This window comes from Trachypithecus francoisi, unplaced genomic scaffold (genome assembly GCF_009764315.1).
Source record: "Trachypithecus francoisi isolate TF-2019V2 unplaced genomic scaffold, Tfra_2.0 Lachesis_group3, whole genome shotgun sequence".
NCBI lineage: Eukaryota > Metazoa > Chordata > Mammalia > Primates > Cercopithecidae > Trachypithecus > Trachypithecus francoisi.
Genome location: NW_022681468.1, coordinates 97768109 through 97795483, shown reverse-complemented (window position 1 = coordinate 97795483; position 27375 = coordinate 97768109). Strand labels below are relative to the sequence as shown.

General features: G+C 40.6%; 1 protein-coding gene across 2 annotated transcripts in view; it reads left to right on the top strand.

Annotated features, from left to right (window-relative positions):
- Nucleotides 1-25872, top strand: part of SV2B (synaptic vesicle glycoprotein 2B) — a 185131-nt gene extending 159259 nt beyond the window's left edge. The window contains exons 10-13 of one of the 2 annotated variants that reach the window (XM_033188917.1): nucleotides 12121-12254; nucleotides 14418-14618; nucleotides 19949-20108; nucleotides 22810-25872. In XM_033188917.1, coding sequence (XP_033044808.1) covers nucleotides 12121-12254; nucleotides 14418-14618; nucleotides 19949-20108; nucleotides 22810-22993 — 679 coding nt within the window. In that variant the 3' untranslated portion in view covers nucleotides 22994-25872. The remainder of the gene's footprint in view (nucleotides 1-12120; nucleotides 12255-14417; nucleotides 14619-19948; nucleotides 20109-22809) is intronic. The other variant, XM_033188918.1, reaches the window with a different exon arrangement.
- Nucleotides 25873-27375: the final 1503 nt, after the last annotated feature.

The window sequence follows — 27375 nt, the reverse complement described above, 5'->3', positions numbered from 1 at the left end:
TAGGATACTTTGGAAATATTGAAAACCAAGGAACATTATGGATGACTAGATGTCACCCATGGGGTCACACCATTCCCTGCAGAGATGAATTCCCTAAAGGAGACTTCATTTCTGAAGTTCCCAATGTTTAGTGATACATTATTTTGATACAGGTAATACTAATGGTAGCAGTGACAATGATAATAATGCCAACGATAGTCACTATAGCAGCCAGGGTTAATGAGCATTGCTGTGTACCAGGTGCTGCCTTAAGTGCTTTATGTAGATTATCTCACAAAACTCCAGGGAACAAGAAATATGCTTTCTCTTTTGTGAGTGGGGAACAGAAGCTTAGAGAGGTTAAGTATCTTGCTCAAAATCACACAGCTGATATTCACAGAAATATCTATCTCCCAACCCACATATTGGGACTCCAGATCTTGTACTCTTGACAACTACAAATATTTTCTCATTAGGAAACTCTTCATTCCTACAGAGGCGCTGTTTTACATGATACTTTCTGCATTAAAGTCAACACAACGCAGAATCCTTGTGATTTGTAACAAGCAAGTTTTGCAGTTCTGACACTTAGCTAGGCAGAAAGTGGAGACTTTTGATCCACTCTGTCCTTTTAACTTTGCTTAGCTTCTCCAGGCTTTCAGCAAACTGCTGGGTGGGAGTGAGGAGGAAACAGGGGCTGAAGAAAGCAGTGTTGAATCCCATGGATGATGGGTGGACGGTGAATCCTGTGGATGACGGATGGACAGTGAATCCTGTGGATGACAGGTGAACGGTGAATCCTGTGGATGATGGGTGGACGGTGAATCCTGTGGATGATGTGTGGATGGTGAGTCTTGCGGGTGATGGGTGGACGGGGAATCTTGCGGATGATGTGTGGATGGTGAATCTTGCGGATGATGGGTGGATGGTGAATCTTGCGGATGATGTGTGGATGGTGAATCTTGTGGATGATGGGTGGACGGTGAATCCTGCGGATGATGTGTGGATGGTGAATCCTGTGGATGATGGGTAATGAATCTTGTGGATTCAGGACCCCCGAGGGACATTATGGATAACTAGATGCCCCCCCAACCCAACGGGGTGACACCATTCCCTGCAGAGATGAATTATTTTAAGGAGACCTCATTTCTGAAGTTCCCAATGTTTAGCAGATACATCATTGTGATATGAGTAATAATGTTGATAGTAGTGACAATGATAATGCTAATAATGGTAACTGTAGCAGCCAATGTTATTGCCAAGGTCTGGAAATGTATAGGTGTGCCAAGGATTGTCTCGGAGTGGATTGTCTTCACACATTTTCTACGATGTTTCTATGCTTCCAATGTACACAGATGCTTTTGTATGATTATGAAAATATAAATTTCTTCAAAAGTTGTAATGAGTTCATTGTAACTTTCGTCATATGGTATGTTTTTTAACTAACCGACACTAAACCTGTACCCACTATTATTTGAAGCCCATAATTTCCCTACTCCCGCCCCAGCAACTTGTTTGAATGAAAAGGGTATTTTTCCCCTTTACTGATTGGGAACCTTTGAAAGCTGATCTAAGGAACGAAAGGAGCCTGGCTTCTTTTCTTGAGTTATTCTGCCATCTGCTGGTCGTAAACTGGAAAACACCTCATTTTTGAAAACCCCAACCCTCTTCTGAGGCCTCCAGGGATACACACGTGTTCTTTAGCTTCCTTGGGGGCATTTCTCCCATCCTTACCAGTACTCCTCCTTTGACTTTATTCATACTTGGCTGATTTAAGATTTTGATGGAAATTATTTTATTGAGTATCACACATGGTGGAAAATTATTTTGTGTTAAGGGCTTTAAAAAGACTTCACCCACGGACATTGTTGACAAAGGAAATTCTATTGAAACTTCAGTTTCATCCTGCAGTAAAACCAATCCCTTTGCTCCCAGGAAGAAACAAAAGTGCCAAGGTTAGTTTTGGTCTGCTCCCGAAGCATCATCTGCAGCCTTCTAGTGCCTTTTTTTGGGATCTGGGGGCTCTGAGTACCCATGAAGCTTTGACTTCAAAACCTGTGAGTTTTTGGAAAGTGCAAGAAAGGCAGAAGAATAAGTTCATGTTTTAAACCCTGAGCTGAAATGTCAGGCCAGGCTTCCTTTATTGTTAGCTAAAAACAGGATAGATTTTCTACCCAGAATATGTGTTAACTAACTAATTAATTAACTAACTAACTTACCTTCTCTTCCTGGGGAGACATTTCTGCTTGGTAGGGCTTTCTTCTGTGAGGGTTAGGAGCGGGAGGGCGTTATTTTATTTAAACTTTTCTGCACATCAGGGAGAGGTGCCTGATTTCTGTCTGTGATAGGTCGTGACCCAGGAAGGAATGTCTTTCTCCTGGCAGTTCCTCAAAGCTGATGCTGTGTTCTTACTCATGTAGGAATGTGTAACTGCTCACTCAGATGATTTGCCAATGAAGGATGAGAGAAAAGCTCTCTTGAGTTCTTAGTAAAGGTCAGAGGTGAATAGCTCAGAATGAAAATGAAGTTCACAAGATTTAGCTCTAAAATGAGGCCAGTAGGATAGCAGGGGGCAGGAAGAGCAGAGAGAGAAAGAAAGCACATAGACACACACATCAGAACAGAGGTTGCTGTCACGCATCACACTGAAATGTTATATGCCAAGGCTCCTTTGGGGAGGGGGAATAAATAAGCATATTCATCTTTTTTTTTTTTTTTTTTTGATGAAGTCTCACTGTGTCTCCCAGTCTGGAGTGCACTGGCATGATCTAAGCTCACTACAACCTCCGCCTCCCAGATTCAAGCGATTCTGCTGCCTCAGCCTTCCAAGTAGCTGGGATTACAGGCGCCTGCCACCACACCTGGCTGATACTTGTACTTTTAGTAGAGATGGTTTCGCCATGTTTGCCAGGCTGGTCTCAAACTCCTGACCTCAAATGATCTGCCCCCCTCGGCCTCCCAAAGTGTTGGAATTACAGTCATGAGCCACCATGCCTGGCTCTAAATAAGAATATTCTTCAACTGCAGTGGGACTAAATTTCAGTACAGTAAAGCTCCTTGGAGATGCCAGTGGTGGGCCAGGTCAATGCAGCTTCTGGTTTCTTGATCCCAGAAAGTTGCCAAGGCTGGGTTCTGGCTTTGATTGTTTAGTAACAAGCTGAGCCATCCTAGGCAAATCGGTGATCTGTCTAAGCCTAGGATTCCACATTAGAATGTGATAATATTGATGTAGAATGTATATCATATTTCAGAGTTAATAAAATTTATCAGCCAAGTTTTGTAGCTTACTGCAGGTCCTGCATAATTTTGTGGGGCGTCTTCCTGGGTAGTTTGTACTTTGGCTGCTGAAAATTGGATTGCTTTTCCCCTGTCAAACATGTGCACGTGTTGTAGCAAATAAATAAGACTCCTATTGAGTTTTGGATGTTTATTTTGTCTTTGACCTCCCTGATAGTTCTGTTTTTCTCTTGTTATATAATCCTATCATCTGCAAATAACTAGTTCTTTGACTCCTTTTTTCTCTTTTTTTCATTATAAAACATTTCAAATATGCAAAGAATAGAGAATATAAGCAGCCCCATTCAGAGCACCTAGCTTTATAAAATCATAAACTACGTTTACTTCAGATGTCAAAATTGATTAAGCATTATTCACTGTATTACTCTTTTTGATAATATTCTTCTCCCTCCCCAGAGGTCATGATCACCATTGTCATAAGTTTGATGCTTTACATTCATGCATGTTTTTATACTTTTTGCATATACTTATGTATCATAAGCATTGTACAGCAGTCTTTTGAATGTTTCAAAATTTAGATAAAACCATACTATATTACATGTGTAGATATATAATTATAAATTATGCAACTTGCTTTTTTGTGTAGAATTGCAATTTTGAGAATACTCTGTGTTGGGGGAGATAGCTACATAACTCAATTTCATTTAATTCAAATTTTTCTATGCATATTTCATAATGTATTTATCTGTTCTCCTTTTGAAGGATATTTAAGTAGTTAATAAACTTTTCTTGCTATTACAAATAAAGTTGCAAAAAGTGTTGTCAGGAAAGAATTTTCCAGGCTATGTACCTAGAAGAGGAATTGCTGGGTGAAAGGCTAGAAACATTGTTCTCCAAAGGGATTACATTAATTTGAACTCTCACCAGTAGTATACAGTGTATATTTAGCTTATACGGTTCTTGTTCAACTTTGGTATCATTGTTGTGTCCTCTTTTTCTTTTCCTTTTTTTTTTTTTTTTTTGAGACGGAGTCTTGCTCTGTCGCCGGGGCTGGAGTGCAGTGGCCGGATCTCAGCTCACTGCAAGCTCCGCCTCCCGGGTTCACGCCATTCTCCTGCCTCAGCCTTCCGAGTAGCTGGGACTACAGACGCCCGCCACCTCGCCCGGCTAGTTTTTTGTATTTTTTAGTAGAGACGGGGTTTCACAGTGTTCGCCAGGATGGTCTCGATCTCCTGACCTCGTGATCCGCCCGCCTCGGCCTCCCAAAGTGCTGGGATTACAGGCTTGAGCCTCCGCGCCCGGCACTTTTTCTTTTCCTTAAAGGAAATTATATAAGATAGGGATTGTTAATTTTTTGAAGGTTTGGTAAACCAGCCTCTATAACCAAGTGAGCCTGCCATTTATGGAGACAATACATTTAGATGACCAATTCATTTTGTAATGGTATTTGTATATTCAGGTGTGGTAGTTCTTCTTTTGAAAAATTATATTTTAAAAGTTTTACAATTTATCAGCATAAAAGTATTCATTGTATTTTCTTAAGATATTTAAAATCTGTTGGATCTGTAATTATAAGTCCTCCTTTTTTGTATGAATACAATTTCCATTAATAGTCACTCTTCAGCTCACCTGTTATTTAGAAGTGCATTTTAAGTGTCAAAACACTGTTAAATATTGATAATTTATATATACTTCTGCTATTCCCAGATGATGCAGTCTGTATGATATTTATTCTTAGAAATCAAAATGTGTTAGGATTTTGTTTTTGTTGTTGTTAGGTGTATATATATTTATAACCATTATATGTTACTGGTGAATTGAAACCTTTGCCATTATGTAATGTACCCTTAATCCCTGATAGTAATCTTTGTTGTAAATTTACTATCTGATATTATCTAAATCTCCAGCATCTTTCTGATCAGTGTTTGTGTAACTTTTTCCAATTTTTTGCTTTCAATCTATGTATATTTTTGTAATTAAGTGAATTTCTTATAATTAATATACAGTTAGGTCTTCCTTTCTCCACCTAAACTGACTCTCTTTATTTTAAATTCATGTGTATAGAACATTTATACTTATTGTAATTACTTATATGGTTCAATTACAGCCTATCATCTTGCTATCTTGCTGGCTACTTTTTTTTAAATTAAGCCATATATATATATGTGTGTGTGTGTGTGTGTGTGTGTGTTATACTTTATGTTCTAGGGTACATGTGCAGAACGTGCAGGTTTGTTACATATGTATACATGTGCCATGTTGGTGTGCTGCACCCATTTACTCGTCATTTACATTATGTATATCTCCTAATGCTATCTCTCCCTGCTCCTCCCACCCCACAACAGGCCCCGGTGTGTGATGTTCCCCTTCCTGTGTCCAAGTGTTCTCATTACTCAATTCCCACCTATGAGTTAGAACATGCGGTGTTTGGTTTTCTGTTCTTGTGATAATTTGCTGAGAATGATGGTTTCCAGCTGCATCCATGTCCCTACAAAGGACATGAACTCATCCTTTTTATGGCTGCATAGTATTCCATGGTGTATATGTGCCACATTTTCTTGATCCAGTCTGTCATTGATGGACATTTGGGTTGGTTCCAAGTCTTTGCTGTTGTGAATAGTGCTTGCTGCCTATTTTCTATTTGTTTTGCATGTTTTTTTTTCTTTTTTCCTACCCTGTTTTAGATAATTTTCACAATTCCATTTTACCTTCACTATTGGTTTATTACTTATTCCTCTTTGTAAAAATTTAGTGGTGCCTTAGAACTTAGAATATACATCTTTAATTAATCATAATGTGCCTTCAAGTATTATTCTATTACTTCACTTTTAGTGGAACAGCCTTACAACAGAACACTCATTTCTTCTCTCCTGTTTTATGTGATTGTTGTCATACGTACTTCTTTTACATATGCTATAAACACATGATATGTTGCTACTGTTTTTGCTTTACCCAGTGAACTTTCTTTTAGAATGATTAAGAATAAGAGAAAAATAGGCTGGACATAGTGACTCACACCTGTAATCCTAGCACTTTGGGAGGCTAAGGTGGGTGGAATGCCTGAACTCAGGAGTTTGAGACCAGCCTAGGCAACATGGTAAAACCTTGTCTCTACTAAAAATACAAAAAATTAGCCAGGTATGCTGTTGCACACTTGTGGTCCCAGCTGTGTGGGAGGCTGAGGCAGGAGAATTGCTTGAACCTGGGAGGTGAAGGTGCAGTGAGCTGAGATACCACCACTTTACTCCAGCCTGGGTGACAGAGTGAGACTCTGTCTTCAAAAAAAAAAAAAAAAGAAAGAAAGAAAGAAAAATGTATTTAACCAGTTCTAGAGATCTTCATCTTTTTGTGAACATCCAAGTTTCAAATGTAGATAGGTATTGTATTTCTTATGCCTGAGAAACTTCCCTTTATTATTCCTTGTAGTGAAATTATGATGGCAATACATTTTCTCAGTATTTGTTTGTCTGAAAGATCTGCTTCTTCTGCAATTTTGAAAATATTTTTGCGGAGTATAAAATCTGGGTCGACAGTTTTTTTGTTTTTGTTTTTTTTTCCATTCAGAAATTTAAAGCTTTCACCCTGTTGTCTTTTGGCTTGCATGCTTTCTGATGAGACGTCTGCTGTATTCTTACCTTTATTTATTTATTTTTTGTATGTAACATGATTTTTTTTTTCTTTTGCTTCAAGATTTTCCCTTTATATTTGATATTCAGCTATTTGAACATCATGTGCTTAGGTGTACCACCACCTCCTCATCTTTCTTCTCCTCCTTCTTCTTGGGATTTACTCTACTGAGGTTCTATAAGTTTTATGAACTTATGATTTGATTCGTTTCACTACTTTAGGAAAATCCTTTGCCTTTGTCTTTCCAAATACTTCTTCTTTCTCTTATCTTTCTTGAATTCCAATTGCACCTATGTTAGATTGTTTAATATTTTCCCATAGCTCTTAGATGATTTTCTCTGTGTCTTCCCTTATTTTTCTGTTTATGTTTCAATTTTGGTAATATTTTTTGAGTTATCTATAATTCCAGTAATCCTTTGTTTTTGCTACGATGAGCCTAATAATGAGTCCATTAAAGACCTTCTTAATATGTGTTACGTTATATAAAACAATTCTAGCATTTCTGTCTGAATCTTATAGCTTGCATCTTTTTGCTGGAATTCCTCAACTGCTCTTGCATGCTATCTATTTTTTCCTTTAAGGCTTTAATATGTTAATTATATTAAATTCCCTGCCTGATAGTTCCAGTATTTATATTATATCTGAGTATTATTATTATCATGATTTGTTGAGGTGGCATTTTGCTCTTGTTGTCCAGGCTGGAGTGCCATGGCACGATCTCAGCTCACCGCAACCTCTACCTCCCAGGTTCAAGCAATTCTCCTGCCTCAGCCTCTTGAGTAACTGGGATTACAGGCATGTGCCACCATGCCCACCTAATTTTTTGTATTTTTAGTAGAGATGGGATTTCTCCATGTTGATCAGACTAGTCTCGAACTCCCGACCTCAGGTGATCCACCCGCCTTGGCCTCCCAACTGAGTATTATTTTTTAAATGATTATGTCTTGATATGATGTTGTTTTATTCTTGCTTCTTTGTGTGTCCTGTAATGTTGGGTTGCAATTCAGATGTTTTGTATGACAGTAGGGACTAAAAATTGTGTACACCTCTTTTGCTAGGCCGTAACAGTATGTGGGGAGGTTAAGAAAATCTAGGCAGTAGTTGAGCTTGGTTTGGATTTTGTTTTAGTTATGGTTACCTTAGAAGCTTTTTGAAACTTCCTTTTTTATTGAGGAATAATTTATGTACAGTAAATTTACCCCTTTTATTATATAGTCCTGTGAGTTTTGACAAATGCGTGCAGTCATGTAACCACCACCACAAGCAAGATACAGGACAATTCCATTACCTCCTGGATTTCCCCATGCCATTTTGTGGTCAGCCCTTTCACCATCCCCAGTCCTTGGCAGCCAATGATCTTCTTTATGTTCCTTACATGGAATTATACAATAGGAAGTCTTTTGAATTTGCTTCTTTTACTTAGCATAATGCTTTTGGGATTTATCCATGTTACTGCATTTTTAGTAGTTTATTTTTATTGTGGAGTAGTATTCCATGATTTGAAAGTATTACTGTATTTTGTTTATCCATTTATCAGTTGAAGGGATCTTTGAATTGTTTCCCGATTTTGGCATGGTTAAATTACTGTTTGACTTAGGATGTTTCTAACTATATTTATATATGAATTTGTTCTACTGTTTTTCTCTTGCTAATTTAATGTTTTTATCTTTATTATTTCCCTTTTTGTTCTATGTTTTATGCTTCAGTTATTGTTCCTAAAGGCAGTAAATGTGCTAGGATCTTTGTAAAGGAGACAGAATGAGGTACAGTGATCTCACCACTCAGGTATCTTTCAGTGTATGAAAAAAAAAGAGAGAGGAAGTTGGATTTTACTGCCAGACTCACTGAGGCACAAGAATGTATGTCCTTACACTATTTGATTGACATTGGCACCAGGATTTCCCATCATGAACATTTTCTAATTCTTCATGCAATAATATTTCAATATTTGAGGAAGTAAGATGGCCATCTCCTAAGTTCACTCTTTTATTTCTTTCTTGGTGCTACACACATAAAAGTACTCATTTAGGGAACCATGCTAGAGCTGCAAAAAGAGCCATCTTCTCAACATCCCTATTTTATAGATTTTTTTTTTTTTTTTTTAAATGCAGGCTTAGAGAGGAGAAGAAAATTGTTTGAGGGCTCCTGGTGGTTAAGTTCTGAAAATTAGGCTCTTCATTGTTTTGGAGAGTGGCATCACAGGTTAGGTGAAGGCCTGACCTCTACGCCTGGAGAATGTGAGAAGTTACACAGAGTATTCAGGAAAGAATTTGTTTCCTCTTCTCTTTAAGCAAATTAGGCCCAAGTACATATTTTCTGAAGTGATCATCTTATTTGTCTTTTGATTTACCTCAGATTAGGACCTGATCTAAGATAATATGTGAGAGACCGGGATTCCTATTCTTAAGAACTCTATTTCATTTCATGGTGGCTAGAGAGCTTATTAAAATATTTATGTGCGTGAACTTTGGGGAGCCATAGCCTTTATTTATTTTCTCCTTAAATGATGATGTAATTTATGTGGCAGAGAATTCTCTGCTTTCAAAAAAGGCAATTGAAGGGTATATATAACATGCATCTGTGTCTGCACGTGCTTTTCCCTGTGTCTGGAATACATGTCCTTATCTTTGCTTAGAGAGTTTTCACTCTTCCTTCAGGGTAAGTCACCTCATACTTTACCCAACTGGATCACAAGTGTCCCCTTAGAAGTGGTTTTATAGCATACCTCTATCTTGATAATCATCACACTAAATTTTCAGGGCTGGTTTTCTTGTTTATCTCTTTAATTAGACTGAATTTCTTTAGGGTGATGCCCTCAAGCCTAACACATGTTGAATGTGACTTTGGTGTAGCTTAAATCACTTGCTGGACTAATCACTGGGCCTGAAGCAACTGAAACAAAGCGTATGTAATGACACTTTTGTCATAGACCTTGGATTGCCAGTGGCTTCTGTTGCCTTAAAGGAAAAGCTTACAAAGTACTGTTGCTAGCATTTCTTTCATCTTTTGAACTCTTCTGAAAGAAGAATCTTGGGTGGGCTAGTTCAGTGTATAGACTGGAGATTGGGGGAGATGATTTATGTAAAGAGTCATAAAATATGTGTTGGCCCTTTCTCCTTTTATCTCTTCCCTTATAGCTCTGGCTTTTTCTAACTCACTTGGAGAGACATTTTAAGGGCTGCCTGCGTCAGACCCATTTATGATTTATGGCTCTGCCTTCTCAGCCACCCTGGGAAGAATATTAAAATATCACCCAAGGCTACATCAGCAGCCTATTACTATATTAAAGAGAAGGATATATTAAGAAATGCAAAGGCCTACAACAGTCTCCAGGAATAGCTCTCTTAAGTAAACACGTCTAGCTTATACATTTTGACATCAGAGGCATCTTCTTGTAACAAAGACTTACCAGTTAGTTTTCCTATGGAAACCTGAATAATTTAGTGATAGCTTTTGGAGGCCCCTATGTAAGTCTGTAGCAAATTTGGCCCTAAGAAAAATTTCTCAAAATAATTTGGTTTTCTAGACCAATGATTCTCAAATTTCTTTAAGTATAATAATCTGGTCTCAGCCATTGGTGACTCTGGTTCAAGAGGCATAGGCTGGAATTTAGGAAATGGCATCTTTAATAATAACCTCAAGTTTATTCTGATGCAAGTGGTCTGGGGTCCTACTTTTGGTGAACACTTGCCCAGGACATCTTGTTGTATGCAGTCTTTTAGCAGAAGCTAATGATTGGCAGCTCTAGGTTAGGGTTCTGAGCAGGACACGATAGAGCATGAAGGATAAGGGTCACTGGCCACTGTAGGTAGTCATGGAGTGAATTATTTGGTGGCCCTTTTGAAAAGGAACAATGGCCGCCAGCACCCTGTGCTGTCTCTGTCATGGCGGTTTCCACTGTATTGTAGTTGCCTATTTGCTTGCACTTTTTTCCAATTAGGCTGGAGAGCAGGGACCTTGTCTTTCCTCTCTATACTCATAGCACCTAGTACCATGCTCAGTGTTTGCAGAAGACTAAGTATGTAAGTGAATGAATAGAAAAATGAAAGAATGTGTTGTAATTACTTACAAATGAAGACGTATTTAAAGGTTTCCAGCCCAGCCTAAAAGTTTGACCAAGCTTGTTAAATATAGCCAACAGAGGAAGATGGTAATATATGTGAAATATATTTTTAAATGTTGCATTGTTCTTTCCTATTAAATATGCAGGAGTTGGAGAGGTGCAGTGACTCCCACATGTCTAGTGGCTGCACCTCAGAATCATCTAGGTGCCTTACTGTCTTATTAACTGAGTTTAAAAAGAAGTGAACAAATAATACATACACTTGGCATAAAGTGAAAATTAAGTGTATTATTCCTCACTTCCATTGTACCTCCCTGGAAACAACCATTTCTATCAGTTTCTTGTGTAGCTCTCCAGATATATTTGAAAGCATGTGTATCCATACCCTTTCTTACCTGAATGAGCCTGTGTTACAAACTCTATGTTGCATCTTGATTTTTTAACTTAACAATATATCTTAAAGATTATTCCATATTAACACATATAGATCTACCTCATTTACTACGATGGCTACATGGTATTCCGTTATATGGCATCTGTTACATATGTATGTAGGTAGTAATCCATTGTTGTTACAAGCAGTGTTGCAATGAAGATCAGTGAATGTATCTCTTTGAATACATGGACAAGTATGTGTAGGATGAATTCCTAGAGGTGGTATTCCTAGGTCAAAGAGAATGTGCATTTCAGATTTTGCAAAATTGCTCCCCAAAGAGGCTGCATGGATTATACTCTACCAATAGTATGAATGAAAGTACCTATTTCCCCACATTTTTGTTGGGACAATTTAAAAAAAATAAAGATTCTCAGACCGTCACAATTCTATGGCTTCCAAAACTTCTAGGACCAGTCCAGGGACCTGCTTGTTTTAAAAGTATCTCAGAAAGTGAGATATTATCAATATTTAAATTTCACACTATTTCACATTTCTGTGATTCTGACTCAGAAGGTCCGTGGACCTGCCTTTGAAAACCACCAGGTTGATGCATAGCACTCTGTATGCACCTACACTAGACACTGGCTTCCAGGTCCTGAAGCCCTTCCCCACTAATAAACAAACAGCTAAGAAGTGGGGAAGTAGTCCGGGTTGAAAATAATGCTCTGGCACCTTTTGCTTGCAGATCTCCTTTTTCTGCCTTGCTGTGTTTTCCATTTTGGTCTTAAGTCTCTTTTCTTCTCAGATGAATCACTCAGAGGTCAACCTCTTCCCACAGGTTCACAAGAATGTACTTTAAACATGTACTCTTTGAGGACACATTCTTTGACGAGTGCTATTTTGAAGATGTAACATCAACAGATACCTACTTCAAAAATTGTACCATTGAATCAACCATCTTTTATAACACAGGTAGGTAAGAAGATTAACAGACTGAACAGACTGTAACAAGAGACAACTAGTGTTGTCCAAGAATCAAAATGCTGAGGCATAAACTGCAGGAGTAGGAAAGTATTCATAGATAGAAATGCCAAGCCTTGGTGGAGAAATGGATTTTAGCCCTAGGCATGGCACAAATTAGGTGCACAGCCTTTGCTAAGGCATTTAATGTATCTGTGTCTCAGTTTTATCACAAATGAAATGGAAACAAAAGTTCTAGCCAAATATCCTCATCTCAGTGAGGCTGATGCTATACACGAGGGTCTTTGGTACGAACGAAGGATGACACAAATAACAACTAGCATTCCAGGAGGGCTGCATTTTATGCAGGGAATGCATGCATTCTTGAAGACCTTGCATAATTTGAAACTTGCAAAATGCAAGACTCATGTTCTCACAATAATAAATGAAAAGGGAAAATTACATCTGTTCACATTTTGTGCATAAAGTGAAATACGAAGACTGTTTTAAAATCATACTATTCTAGATTTCTGTGATTTAAAAAGTCACAAAATTCTACCACTTCACCACTTCTTGTTACTTTTACTACCCTCATCGTAAATTAATAACATACCAAGTGAAGTTGGGGTATAAGGAAACCAACTGAGCTTCATTAGGGGGCTTTACCTACATTGTCTCAATGGAGAAATGTACTATTTTTTTATCCTTCTTTTATAGCTAAGGAAACCAAGTTAAGGAAATCAAGACTTAAGTGACTTGCTCAAGGCCATGGTTAGCAAGTGGAGGGAGTTTGGATTCATTACTCAATGGTTTGGCTCTAAAACCTGCTATCTTTCCACAGAACTACTTGCATTATGTCCAGATCTATGCTTTATTTTTGGCATCAGCAGCAAGGGATAGTTTATATAAGAACATCTTTTTCCTCTATGATATCAGCCTCAAGAGCTTCAATATCTGGTCTCTAAATATTCTGGACTCTCTTAATAATTCATTCTGGCACTTACCTTCCTGAATTTCATTTTAGACTGATCTTGAAACAATCATGAGTTCCAGAAGTTTACTAAGTGTCATTAAAAACTGCATGTCGTTTTATGATTTCAAGTTTGAATGATGCCTCCTCATTTGAATACTCTGATCATGGAGATTCTTGCAAACACATGTAGTCAGGAAATGTCAGAGCTGGGAGAAGCAGTGGAGATGATCAGGTGTACTCTTCCAATTCTGTAGATATTTTAGGTAGAGCCTCAGGGAGGTTAAAGAGGGTCAACAGCAGGGCCAGTTCCCCAAACGCAGGTTTCTGGGGAGCCTGTTTAGGACTTCTTCTGTCAGAACAGCTGATCTTAGAAGGTGTCAGAAGACTTGCAAACTGGTTCCAATGCAAATGGCTTTATTTTTTAAGAATGTTCAGGTTTTGGCACAGACTACAGCAGGGGCTCTGGAGTGATTGGCTCCATCTGGAACCAACTCTCTTGTGTTCTGCTTCCCTATGCCAGGCAGCCTCCAAGGAGAGGCCTAGCTATCATGGTCCTCAGTGTCTCAGTGTCACCTGATTAGTACAAACAGGACTGCTATCCAGCTGGAGAGTTTTTTTTTTTTTTTTTTTTTAAGACAAGGTCTCCCTCTTTTGCCCAGGCTGGAGTGCAGTGGCATGACCATGGCTCAATGTAGCCTTGATCTCCTGGGCTCAAGTGATCCTCCTGCCTCAGGTGCCAGAGTATCTGGGACTACAGGCACATACCACCTCACCCAGCTAATTTAAAAGAAAAATTTATTTATTTATTTAGTTTTTGTAGAGATAAGATCTCACTATGTTGCCCAGGCTGGTCCTGAACTCCTGAGCTCAAGTGATCCTCCTACCTCGGCCTCCTAAAGTGCTTGTATTACAGATGTGAACCACTACACCTGGCTTTGAGGATGCATTTTTAAGTCTCTCAGTGTTAGTTTAATTCCCCCTTGCTTTTAGAAACTTGAACAGGTCATTACATTTTTGAAAGTTTCTCTATTCATCCATACCTTGATGACATGACCACATATTACCTTGACTTTGAGGCTGTCTGACTGGCAAAGGCTACCACAGCCTGCCTACAGGAGGGGGCAGACTTCGTCCCTGCCTCTGCCTTTCTCTCTCCAGCTCCCTTGCACTTACATGAACCGAAGGTTTCCTTCTCTCTCTAGACCTCTACGAGCATAAGTTCATCAACTGTCGATTTATCAACTCCACCTTTCTGGAGCAGAAGGAGGGCTGCCACATGGACTTGGAGCAAGATAATGACTTCCTGATTTACCTCGTCAGCTTCCTGGGCAGCCTGTCTGTCTTACCCGGAAACATCATTTCTGCCCTGCTCATGGATAGAATCGGAAGGCTCAAGATGATTGGTGAGTTGTCAGCAGGGTCACTTTTGGGCTTCAACGTGCTGGGGTAGTGACTTTCAAGTGTATTAAAACAGGGAAATTTTCCCTTTTATTAATTATTGCACAATAAACCCAACAAGTAAGATCACACATGGAGCTATAGAGCCAAGGATGCGTGCCTATAGAAAACTCCAGAGCTCCTTGGAAATAGTCAAGAATCTTTAGTCTAGGCGAGGGATTTTTGTTCATTTCCTGACAGAGAAATTCTGTGACAGTCATTTACTCTATTAGCACTTCAATAAGGGTAGTAATAATATCCACCCTGCCTCTTCATCAGATTATTGTCAGAAAAATATATAAAGTGGTCCTGGATGATGGTTTGAAGGTTGAAGGTAAACTGTATTACTTTTATTATTTAATAGCAATACCACTTTAGGCTTTGGAGTTGGACAGAGCCATGTTGAAGACATCACCGAAAGGCTGTTTGACCTTGAATGTGTTCCTTTGCTTCTCTGGACCTCAGTTTCTTTATTTATAAGAGAATGATTTCCACATCTAGCTGGTAGGGTTTTGTGAGAATTGAACATAAGGTACCTGTAATACTTGGCACATTGTAGGTTCTCAAAAATGGTAGCTATATTCATGTATGCCTTGCCTCATTCCATTGGGACTTGCAGCAATTCATTACAGAAACACATGCTATGAATGGTAAACAAGAAGCAAAATGTACACATTGAGGACCAGGGAAAATGTACATTAGAATATGAGTCAAGGCCAGGGGTGGGGAAGTGGACAATATGTTATTAATAAACATGCCATTAGGGACCTGCCTTAGGGAGGTCATTGATTAGGAAAGTTAATACGAAGATTCCTAGCAGCAACGTGCAAAAGGAAACAAAATAAATCATAAAGTCATTTTATTGGAGAAGAGGAAATTGATCCAGTCTTCATGGAAAGGAATTCTTTTCCTGGCATTTGGCTCGTACTGAATATCACTATTATAAATAGTAGCATGCATATTCAGCGTGGTGAGCATGAGAAGTGCCTGTGACTTCAGCTTTTTAATCTCGTGGTGAGGGTGGAGTCATCTCTTAGGTACGGCAGACTTCATGCTCTCCTCTCTTAGGGGAGTGCCTGGTTAGTCCTGAGGCCCTATGGAGGAAGGGACAATGGCTTACTCATTTCCGTGACCCCTGTGTCCAGCGCAGTGCCTGCAGTAGAGCTGACACTCAGCAATGCCGCTGAACTGACCAGAATAGATGAAGATGGCCTCTTTCCTAGGTTAGCTCCAAACATCAAGCTTTCAGCAGAAGACACTACAGGTTGTCATCTTAAAAAAAATTTTGGTTGGGAGTCAGGTGGCTCCATATCTGCCAAGATTAGCTTTATGTGTTGACCCAAGTGAACTTCTCTGAGCTTCCATTTCCATTGTTAAAATAATACCTCTGTTTGCCTCAATGAGATAGGGGTATGAGAGCAGACATGTGACACTTCTGCCATTTGTCACCAGCCTTATGAGTCCCAGAGTTTACCAGTGGAGTCTCTGGTCTGTTCATGAAGCAGCTGAGGAAGTTTTGGGGGAGGCAGGGTTATAAGGATGGGGTGGGTGCCCAAGTCGACAAGAACATCCCACCACCTAACGACCTGCCACATGCTGCCTCGTGGAAGTGGAGGAGGGGTGGTGTGGCTGGGCACAGGGGCAGGTGGCATGGTGAGACAGCAGACATCCTTTCCCTCACCGCTGAAGCCCTTCTTATAGTGAATACATCACAGATCAAAACAATTCCTATAATGCTAAATAAAGGCATGCTCTCCAATGAGAGATCTAGAACTAATATTTAATCATTCCTTATAGCCTACTCTCTTGTGAATGTCTCTGTTTTGTTTCTGAGCTAGAGGCAAGCTTGTTAAGAGCTCAGACAGGGCCTTCTTTGTCTCTCTACTCTTCAGTCTTTAGTAAAAGGCCTGACGTGCAGTGGGTCGACTGTGATATTGGCAGTGCATGGTAAAGATGAGGTGCTCAATTAATACCTATTTCACTAGGATATGGGATGTGGGGGAACCACTTTGAAATAGTCCTATCCCGAGCTCTCAGACCAACCCCGCTAGAAAATCTGCAAGCACATTTTTGTTCTGCTTAATCTGCTGGGCTCTTTGTAGTGTGCAAGTCATTTCTTGTTATCAGTGGAGTAGAAGTTTTCCTGACTAGGCTGTTACCCACTCATTTATTCATTCAGTAACATTTATTTATACGGTACTTATTCTCTCAAGGCTGGATGGGAGGCAATGGGAATGCAACAGTAATTGAAACAGACAATATCCCCGTGCTTATGGTGCAAATGATCTGTTGGGAGAGGCAGACTTCAACTAGAAATTTCATTTACCTCAACACTATGACATGCTTATTATTATTGAATATTATTAATGTTGACCATGTGTTCAGTATTAACGCATTGAACTCTCACGATAACCCTATGAGGTAGGCACTAATTTAATCAACATTTTAGAGATGGGGACAGTGAAACAGCTCACAGAAAGGTGCAGCAACTCACTCATGGTCACACAGGTAGGACGGAAGCCGGCATTTGCACCCGGGCCTCCCAATTACAAGAGGAATAAGAATTATAGAAATGGAAGTACACTGGGCCCTGGGAACTTAGAGCAGGAACACCTAACAGAGTTGAAGGATCGGGGAAGGCCTCCCTGAGTATTAGCTGGTTTGTCAGATGATCATGTTTTGTGGTTATCAAGTGTTTGCCAGCATTTACTGTAAGCCAAGCCCCATGGCTGGCCCCTCTGAGGGATGTATGGATGTAGAGGGTATTGTCCACAGAGCACTTGGGGTCCTAGGCATGCCAGTTTCCCTTGTTCTAGTTCTCTCCTAGCTTTTGGAAAAAGGTTACCAGGCATCTGCTCACAGCCCTACCGCTTCCCAGACTGGGCAGGATCCAGTTGGGCAGTTATCATTTCCTAGTTCATCAGCAAGGATTGGCACTAGTCTTGCAGCCCCAGGTCTGAGGGTGACACTCCAGGCTGAGGCCCATCCCTGGGGAGGCGTTTCTTATTGAGGCCAGGTCGGTCTCTGGCTTCTTGCCAACTGGAATACCTTCCTCCCGCAGGGTCCTGGTGCCTGGTGGGGCACTCGTGCCCTGTGTCCCGATTGGTTGTTTGAGACCTGCTTCCTTCCCACCTTTCTGTTCACCCTATTTCCACCTCATTGCCAGTCACTTTCCTGGGCTGCAACCTGTTTTGCCATGCTCTGCATCCACCTTGGACTTGGAGCTTGCATACCAAGTTCCTCCGGGCTGAACCTACTGGATTTGGGCAGCATTTGACAGTCTTCTTTGGATGGGATCTCCTATTAGCTCTATAAGGGCTGTGCTGCTCATTTTCTGTTCACTCCCATCCCCACCCCAGAGATCTGAGCTGCACTTCTCCACCCTGCTGGGAGCCCTGCGAGGCTAACTTCATGGACTGCATACTTAGAGTCCTGGAGAGGAAAAGGGATTCACCCCAGATAGTTCTAGTAAGGAAACCTTACTCATAGGGCTTTTAGAGGTGTGGGCAGGGTTGTGGAAACAAATAAGGCAGGTGAGGCCCCCAGACACTAGCAAAAGTGAGAAGCAGTTACCACCTCTATGGCTATGAGGACAAGCGGGGGCAGTTGCGCTCACAGAGCTCCGTGGGGGCTGGAACCATGGAACAAGAGCTACCTGGGAGGAACTGGGGTCTTGGAGGGATGCGGCCATTGCCAGAAAAGGCCTTCTACCCCAGGGGAGGAGTTGGGAAGAGGTACTCCAGCCACGTTCCCCTCCCAACTGATAAGAAAGTCCATGGGGTTAGTGGGTAGAGGGTATTGTTCACAGAGCACATGTATAGAGTACAGAGTATAGAGTAGGGCTGAAAAGGGCAGGTCAGATCTCTGGGGTGGAGATTCAGGTAAATGCAGAATAGCACCGCCTTTCTTCAGGTTTCCCTTCAGTAGCCCATGTACAGGTGTGTTCTCACCAGGTTATAAGCTCCATGAGAATGGATTTTTCAAAATTATGTTTTTATTTTCAATGGATAAATTACAATTGTGTATTTTTATGGGGTACAGTGTGATATTTTGATGCATATATACAATGTGGAATGATTAAGTCAAGCTAATTAACATATCCATCACCACACATATATATGTTTTGTAGTGAGAGTATTTGAAATTTACTCTCAGCAATTTTGAAATATACAATACATTGTTAGTAACTGTAGTCACCATGCTATGTAGTAGATCTCGAAAAGTGAGATGATGTTTCTGTACCTGGCTTACCCCATGGACTGTATCTAGCATCCTGCCTTCCAGGTTCATCCATGTTGTCCTAAATGGCAGAATTCCTTTCTCTTCTCTTCTCTTCTCTTTCCTTCTCTTTTCTTTTCCTACCTTCCTCTCTCTCCCTTCCTTCATTCCCTCCTTCCTTCCTTCTTTCCTTCCTTCCTTCCCTCCCTCCTTCTTTCCTTCTTTTTCTCTTCTTTTTTTGACAGTGTCTTGCTCTGTCACCAGGTTGGAGTGCAGTGGCGCCATCTCGGCTCACTGCAACCTCTGCCTCCTGCTTCAAATAATTCTCATGCCTCAGCCTCCCAAGTAGCTGGGATTACAGGTGTGCACCACCGAGTCTGGCTACTTTTTGTATTTTTCGTAGAGACAGGGTTTCACCATGTTGGTCAGGCTGGTCTCGAACTCCTGACCTCAAGTGATCCACCCACCTTGGCCTCCTGAAGTGCTGGGATTACAGGTGTGAGCCACTGTGACTGCCAGAATTCCTTTCTTTTTAATGTCTGAATAGTATCCCATTGTGTATGTAAACCACATTTTCTTTATCCAGTCATCTGTTGATGGCCACTTAGGTTGACTACATATTTTGACTATTGTGAATAATGCTGCGTTGAACAAGAGGCACAGATCTCTTTGACATCCTGGTTTCAAATCAAGACTGAGGTTTTGTTTTTGTTTTTTGACTGATACTGATGTAGCTCAAGCACCTAGAACAATGTCTGGTACATAATAGATTCTCAACAAATGCCCCTATCTGCCCTGTCCCGTCATTCTGAGCTGGGCAGCACCTTAGTGTGGTGACTTCAGAAGCCTTCCTAAGTCTGGTGATCCAACCCATGCAGAGGGCTCTAATGCCATGGCTGGGGTGCCAAGGGAGGGTTCCAGCTGTGCTCTCTCTATGTGGAGGATGAACCTAATACTTCAGGCAGCCTTGGCTTCAGGTGTACCAGTGAGGGTGGGAGATGGGATGAGAACTGTGAGTGATAGCCGTGTGCAAGACACAGGCCTCATGTTTCTTTTTGACCTTGAACTCCCTCTGCAGGTGGCTCCATGTTAATCTTTGCAGTCTGCTGCTGCTTCCTATTTTTTGGCAACAGCGAGTTTGCGATGATCGGCTGGCAGTGCCTGTTCTGTGGGACAAGCATTGCGGCCTGGAATGCTCTGGATGTGATCACAGTGGAGCTGTATCCCACCAACCAGAGGTCAGTTCTTCCGTGGGCTTTCCTCAGGGACTTGTTTGGGTTTCTTTGGTCAGAAGTCTACCTGCTCCCTGAATCTCATGCTGTGCATGGCCCTCCTGGTCTTTCTGCTGGACCATGAAACAAACGTCTCTTACGTTGAGATTCTCCTGCATGGTGGATGGCATAGACCTGAAAGTTGGCAGGCTAGGGCTTGATAAGTTTGGAAGGATGGCAAGAAGCAAAGGATGGGAGCAGACTATGTCCAGGAGAAGAAAATGAGAGTGAAAAGTTGGCAAAACCATATGTGTCATGTAATCCACAAGACAGAACAGACCTGCCAATGGGAGATAAGGCAAAAAAGTGAAGAACTGAAATAGCACGGGGCAGGGAGATACATAAAGCTCAGGAGGCAGCATGAAGTCCAGGGAATCTGCAGAGACTGTGGCAGGGAGGCCGAGGGGTCACTTTTATTTTGCATAGGTCATATATGGGAAGAGGCCTGGTTTAAAGGCATAGGGTGAAAGTCATTACTTAGTAATTGTTTTTCTTTGTGGAGGGGGAATTGTGAATTTTAAGGAGAGAAGATAAGAGGCCCTGTGTTCAAAAAGGAATGTGAAATAGTAAGGACGGTGGGTAAATGAAATTCTGCAAAAACCTTAGTGATATTTCCAAAATTGGCGACAGAGGTGTTGGGATATAGATAACTAAGGAAGAGCACAATGTGTCATATTTGGAGCCCCTCTCATCTGAGTCAAAGAACTGCTAAGTTTTACACAAAATAACAGGAGGACAAATGATTATTATTTGAATATGATGTGATTTTACATCTAGGAAACCTAAGAGAATTAACTAATGAGACTACTAGAGAGAAAAAGACAATTTGGTCAGGTGGTCGGTAATAAAACTAAATTATGTATAGGTTTTAAAATATATTGAAAAAGTTAAAGATGCAATTCAAATCCATTTAATAACAGCAGACATCATAAAATAATTAGGGATCAACTTGACAAGTGAAACACTTAAATGAAGAAAACCATGAAGCTTTACTAAGAAATGTTTTAAAAAGACACATAAGAGAAGATAAATATATGCCAGCTCAGTGACTTGGGAGGCAGAGGCAAAAGGATTGCTTGAAGGCAGGAGTTTGAGATCAGCCTGGGCAATATAGTGAGATCCCATCTCTACAAAATATATTAGAAAATTAGCCAGGCATAGTGTCATGTGCCTGTAGTCCTAACTACTCAGGAGGCTGACGGGGAGAGCTGCTAGAGCCCCGGGGGTTCAAGGTTATAGTGAGCTAGGATCACAACACTGCACACCAGCCTGGGTGACAGAGATAGACCCTGTCTCAGAAAATGTATATATTTATGGATTATGTATTTATATATAATTATGATATATATAATTAATAGCACATAATTAGTATATTTTTATTATATGTAAATAAATGTATATATATTTAAGAGACAAGATATACTTAATTTTGGATAAGAAGATTCAATCTTACAAAAATGTCAAATTGTATTTAGATTTTTTCTAACATAAAAGAGTTCATTCAGAATTCAACAAGTTTTTTTTTCCCCCCTGGGAACTTGAAAAAAGTTTATTTTAAAAAGTACATATGTTAAAAGATCCAAGAAAATACAAAAACAAAAATACTAAGACAAACGAAGAAGACTGGGTTGGTGATTATAAAGCTACAGTGTGGTACAGTTATAGACAAAAATGAAAGAAGAGTTTTAAGTACAAAAATATACCCACTTTCTTAATAAACTTTTGATATGAGAAAGAAACATTTTATTTCACTTGGGGAGAGGTAGTATTGGGAATATTGTCTCTGCATACAGATGGGGTCATGAAAGAATAAATGATTAGTAATATTTCTTACTGGAAAGTGGGATTGAAAGATCATAATTAGGATTAGGTTTTGCTGTGGCTGACAGAAACCTCAAATACATTGATGTGGTCTTGAGAAGGTTAAGCATTGCATTTTTTCTTTCCTGAAAAAGTCTAGAGTGGGTGGTGCAGGCTCTTTCTATCTCATTGCTTTTCATTGCATGGACTCACCATGGTCCAAAATGAAACCATCTGTGTTCCATCATGAAGCAGGGTAGAAGGAAAAGAATGAAGGGGAACAGAGCAAAAGGCCCACCCATAATGTCCCTTAAGGAAGCTTCTTGGAAACTGCCGCCACTTTCACTTACATCCCATTGGCCAAAACTAAGTCACGTGGCCATTCTCAGCAGCAAATGAGTCTGGGAAATGTAGTCCTACATTTGGGGAAATGCTATTTGGGGGCAACTGGCAGTCTCTGCTTCAGGAGGGTTGAGAATGTTAAAAGGGGGAACACTTACATTTTCTGCTTTGCATACTTCTTCATCCTTTCAGGATTTCCATAGTAAGCATGTAGTACCAGTAAAAAAATTTTTAAATAGATATCTTTGGGAAAAAAAAAGAAAGAAAGAAAGAAAAACCCTTGAAGAAAATACTTCAAAATGTTAACAGAGGTGATTGTCTCTCGGTGAAGAGGGTTGATATCCATTCATCTTTATATTATTCTGTATTTCCAAATTTGACTACAATGAGAATGTGTTATTTTTATATTTAGGAAAGAAAATTCCCTTTAACCCCTCTTCTTCCTGCAATAAGGAAAAGATTCCAGTCCTGTTCATCTAATGAGGTTCAGAATGTCAGAATTATTTCCATTCTTCTTCTTTTACAGAGCAACAGCCTTCAGCATTCTCAATGGATTATGCAAATTTGGCGCCATCCTGGGAAACACTGTATTTGCTTCTTTTGTTGGGATAACCAAAGTGGTCCCCATCCTTCTGGCTGCTGCTTCTCTGGTTGGGGGTGGCCTGATTGCCCTTCGACTGCCAGAGACTCGAGAACAGGTCCTGATGTGAACCATCTATGGGAAAAGGAAAGGTCAAGGGAATCTTGTCCAGGACACTAAAATGCATCCACACTTCCTGCCTGTCATGGTCCAGAGGGCACCTCGGATAACACGCTAGGAGAAGTTGACTTTGTGACCCCTAGTTTAGGACCCACTTCAGCTGTCAATATGTTTGTAACTCAGGTGACTGTTTTGGGGGTGCCCTGAGCCACCCTTAGAATCACAGAGCTGCGTGTTTAACTTCAGGTCTTCCCAGTCCAAGGCAGGGAGAGGATTCTCCAGTGAGTGCACATACTATGCGAGGAGTAAGCATTTCTCTAAGTCAAGTGCAAGGACTTACTTGCATTTCAAAAGGAATTAGAGGGTAAGAAATACCCAAGCTCCTCCATAAAGCTCCTTGGAGCCCAACAACTTAACAAATCAACTTGGCTGGAAGTTAGAGTCATTATATGAAGATTGGGCTTGAAGTACAGGATACATATATTTTTGCATTTAAAAGTATCACCTATTATATTTTCCACTCGAATACTGGCATGGTAGCATTGAGAATACTCTGATCTGGAAAGCCAAATATTTGAGCAACATCTATAGAAATCTACTTTTCTCCTAAGTCTCCTAGGCTTTCCATGATAATTAGGTGATACATTTAAGAAGGATATTTATTTCTGTTTTGCTCTATTCAAATAAATTTAATGGGTTAGGTATTCTGTAAACTAAGCTTGCATATAACTTTTATTTGGGTTTAATTTCCACAACTGGTATCTGCAAATATTGCCAGCATTTTAGCCATATTTTGGGAGAACTTGGTGTTTGAGATCCCAGGAAATGAGGTCTGATCAAATGAAATGCAAGCACAATTTCTTACAGCCATTTAACTTTCTGCTGGGAGGATGTACTTAACTTAACAAACTCACGTTGTACAGTCCACTTAATCCAGGCACTTTCTCTGTTCAGTTGGAGTGAGTAGTTACTTCTCTCTCTTATATAGATGACTTGTGAAACTCAAGCTTACCATCTTCAGTGTTGGCATTTTACTTTGCCACTCACCCCAAAACAACGTGAGATGCGTTCAGTGGCCTCTGGTACTCTTTCTGGCACGAATCAAACAACGTGGGGACTGAGGGAGGGATGGGGAAGTGTAGCCACAGTTCTTCCAAGTGTAAATACTTTTTGTTTGTTCTAGCAGTAAAATGCAAATGCAATCCATATTTGTTAGAATGGTCGGGTCTCATGAGAAATCTATGCTACGTGTCCAGGGCTTTTGAAACAGAGTCCATTGGAGTGGGAGTTAGGGAGTATAGTGGATGCCAAATATGTCTTTCTTCAGTGCTTAAGAGAACTCTTTCCTGAAATCCAGCTTTGAACATAAACAGGGGTGTGGGTTGGGGGAGGAGCCTAGGACAAACCTGTCTGATGAGGGTCAGCAATAGACTGAAGTCTTGACTGCATGGAAGAGGAACATCAGAAGTGTCTGAGAATGGAGGGGACAGTGAGCTATGCACAACTGCCAGTGGAGGTGAACTTGAACCTGCCCAGGCTGAATGAACATCAGCCTGCAAGAACTAGTTCTTTGAATTGATTTGCAATGCTCTCAATGGCTATAAAGTGCCACATTTTCCCTGTCAGAGATCTCCAAAAATTTCAAACAGAATAATAATGGCTGCATCAAGTGTTTTCTCAGTTTTGGAGAAATGCTCAGGTCCTATGATAGCTTCGGGACAGCTTTCTGTAATTTTCCTCAATTAACGGGTTGGTAGGGGTAAATCTTATGACACCTTTCCACCCTCGATTTGTGATCAGTTTTAATGGTTAAAATGTTTACTCTGCTTCTGTCAACCCTCACCTTTTTATTTACACCCCTCCCTTTTTTTCTGTACAGGGAGAGAAGACATATCGACTCTGACTGGACACCCTGATTCCTCCAAATATATATACCACTGTGTATTAATCTTTCTCTTAGTGTTTTATAGGGGTACCTAACATAATGCTGTGTCAATAATGAAAGACTTGATGTAATATAGCTATAATTTACCTTCCATATGAATGCAGTGGTTAGGTTCATAAAAGAGAATTGTGTGAGTCTGGGATTACCACATCTAAAACATTATTCTTTAATGGGATAATGCAATTCATTGAACAGCTACCACTTAAAGAATTTGCAGGACAGTTAGAGCCTGCATTTCTAGTTAAGATGGATCTTGTAAATTTAAAATCGGATTAACTTTTGAGTGCTGGGGTGGCTGCAATAATTTGGGGGCTAACTCCATTTGGTTTCCAAGCTGTCACTTCTGCATTACCTTTACGGGTCTTTAAACCAGCCACCTAACCAATCAAGGGCAATTCCCATCTGAGCTATCACTCAGGCCTTTGTAAGCAGTGCAGCCAAGCTCTGCAGACTTTTCTCATGAAGGATTGTCTAGCACGAGTACCTGGCTACTTAAATGCTGTCACTCCTGCTGAGATAAATGCGTCTTTAAAAATAGTCTCTGTGGCAGGTCACTGGGGGACAATGTATAGCATCTGGCCATCCACTTCTTTTTCATTTCATGTTCTACCCCAAGAGACTCCTGATGTCGGCTGTGGAGAGTTAAAAGGATGAGGCTCTCCTTTGTTTAGCAAATCTGTTCACAGTTCATGATGATGTATTTTATGATGCCAAGCTTGGAGATAGTTGCTTTCCGTAGTCCCAGCTGTATTGTGTCATCTCCTGATACTGATTTTTGATCTTTTGTTTTATTAAAAATAATTAGTGAAAGAGGTGTGCCTATCTGTGAAGTTTGTAGTACATTATCCTGAAGTTATGTAACAAATAACCCCCAACCCCAGCGTTCTCTGCTACCTTGTGTTCATTAAAACTAAATAATAAAAATAACTGTAAGAAAACCTTAAGAACTGGGGTTAGAGATTATTTTCAGGCACTAGGGTCTCTTCTGCATTCCTAAATCGATTGAATCAGCAGGGAGAAACATTGAGAATCGCTTCCTTCAACTTTTTATTTTGCAACATGGGGACCTCAAGAGGTTAAATGATGTGGTCCAGGTTACATGTAATGTGAGGAGAGGGTGACAAGGCCTAAGGTGATGCTCTCGTGACAATTCTGGGGAAGCCTGCAGTTTGAGGAATGGGACAATGTGACACATATTCTCTGTTCCCTGAGACCATTCATTGACTATTCCCTTGGTGGCTTTACTAGAATGAGAGGAAGCATCAGTTTAAACATAAAAAGATTAGTTTTCATTCATTCATTCATTCATTCATTCACCAAATCCTTATTGTGCCCTGACTGTGGGCCAGTCCCTGTGCCAAGTCCTGGGGACACACTGATGAAACAACTGGTCACAGTTTCTGCCTCCTACCTCATTCCACTTACAGGGAGTAGGCAAGATGGATATTAAATTGGCCATAAACACTGAGGACAATGACCTTACAATCCGCAAAATGCACCTTTCATTTGTAAAAAGATTGCTACTACTTTACTTGTCAGCTGTGGATTTCCAAATGTGGTGGCTCCCTCCTCTTTTTTTTTTTTTTCTTTGAGGAGTGTACCATTTTTTTATCTCTATAAATTAGGTAAGGGAAATGATGCACTTGCCTGTTTTCTACAGACCTAATCGATTTTTATCTAATCAGTTTTACGGAAACTGTGACATGGAGGAAGAGATAGGGGCTAGGAATGCAAGAGGGACATTGGTGAGTGGGGTAAGAATCCCAGTAGCCCTGGGAAAGGTGTCTCCACTTCCACATCTGGCTTTTCTAGGAGGCATCTGTGCTAAATGACCTGGGATTGTGTTGGATGGCATACGACTGAAAGTTCAAAGAAACCAATTTATAATAAGTTTACAATTTAGGAAAAAGAATTCCCTTTCACCCCTCATCCCCCTGCAATAAAGAAAAGAAAGAGCCCAGTATCACCTGATTATCGTGGAAATTATTTTACTCTCATATGAAGGGAATCTGGAGGAAGGAAAGCCAGGGCTGGTGTGGCTGCCTTTTGATCCCTGGGAGCACACTCCTGCCTTCAGACTCCTTGATCTTTAGTGCACAGTTTCCATCACTGAGGCTGCCTCATGGGCTAAGATGGCTGTTGAAGCACTGATCCTCGCATCCACATTTCAGGCAGGAAGCAGAAGGAAGGGCAATGGGCAAAGGGGCTGTGCCTTGCAGCCGAGCCAGCCTCCCTTTGCTGCAGAGGAGGCAGGGGAATGTGGTATTTACTGGGAACACTGCCGCCCCTCCTCCAAATTGAGGGTCTTGGCTCCAAGGATGAAAGCTGGAAAGGATAGGTGGATCAGTGCTTCTTAAACTTTTGCATGCATCAGAATCACCCAGAAAGATGTTAAAACTCACTCTGCAGGGCCCCACCCCCAGAGATTTGGATTCAGTAAATCTGGG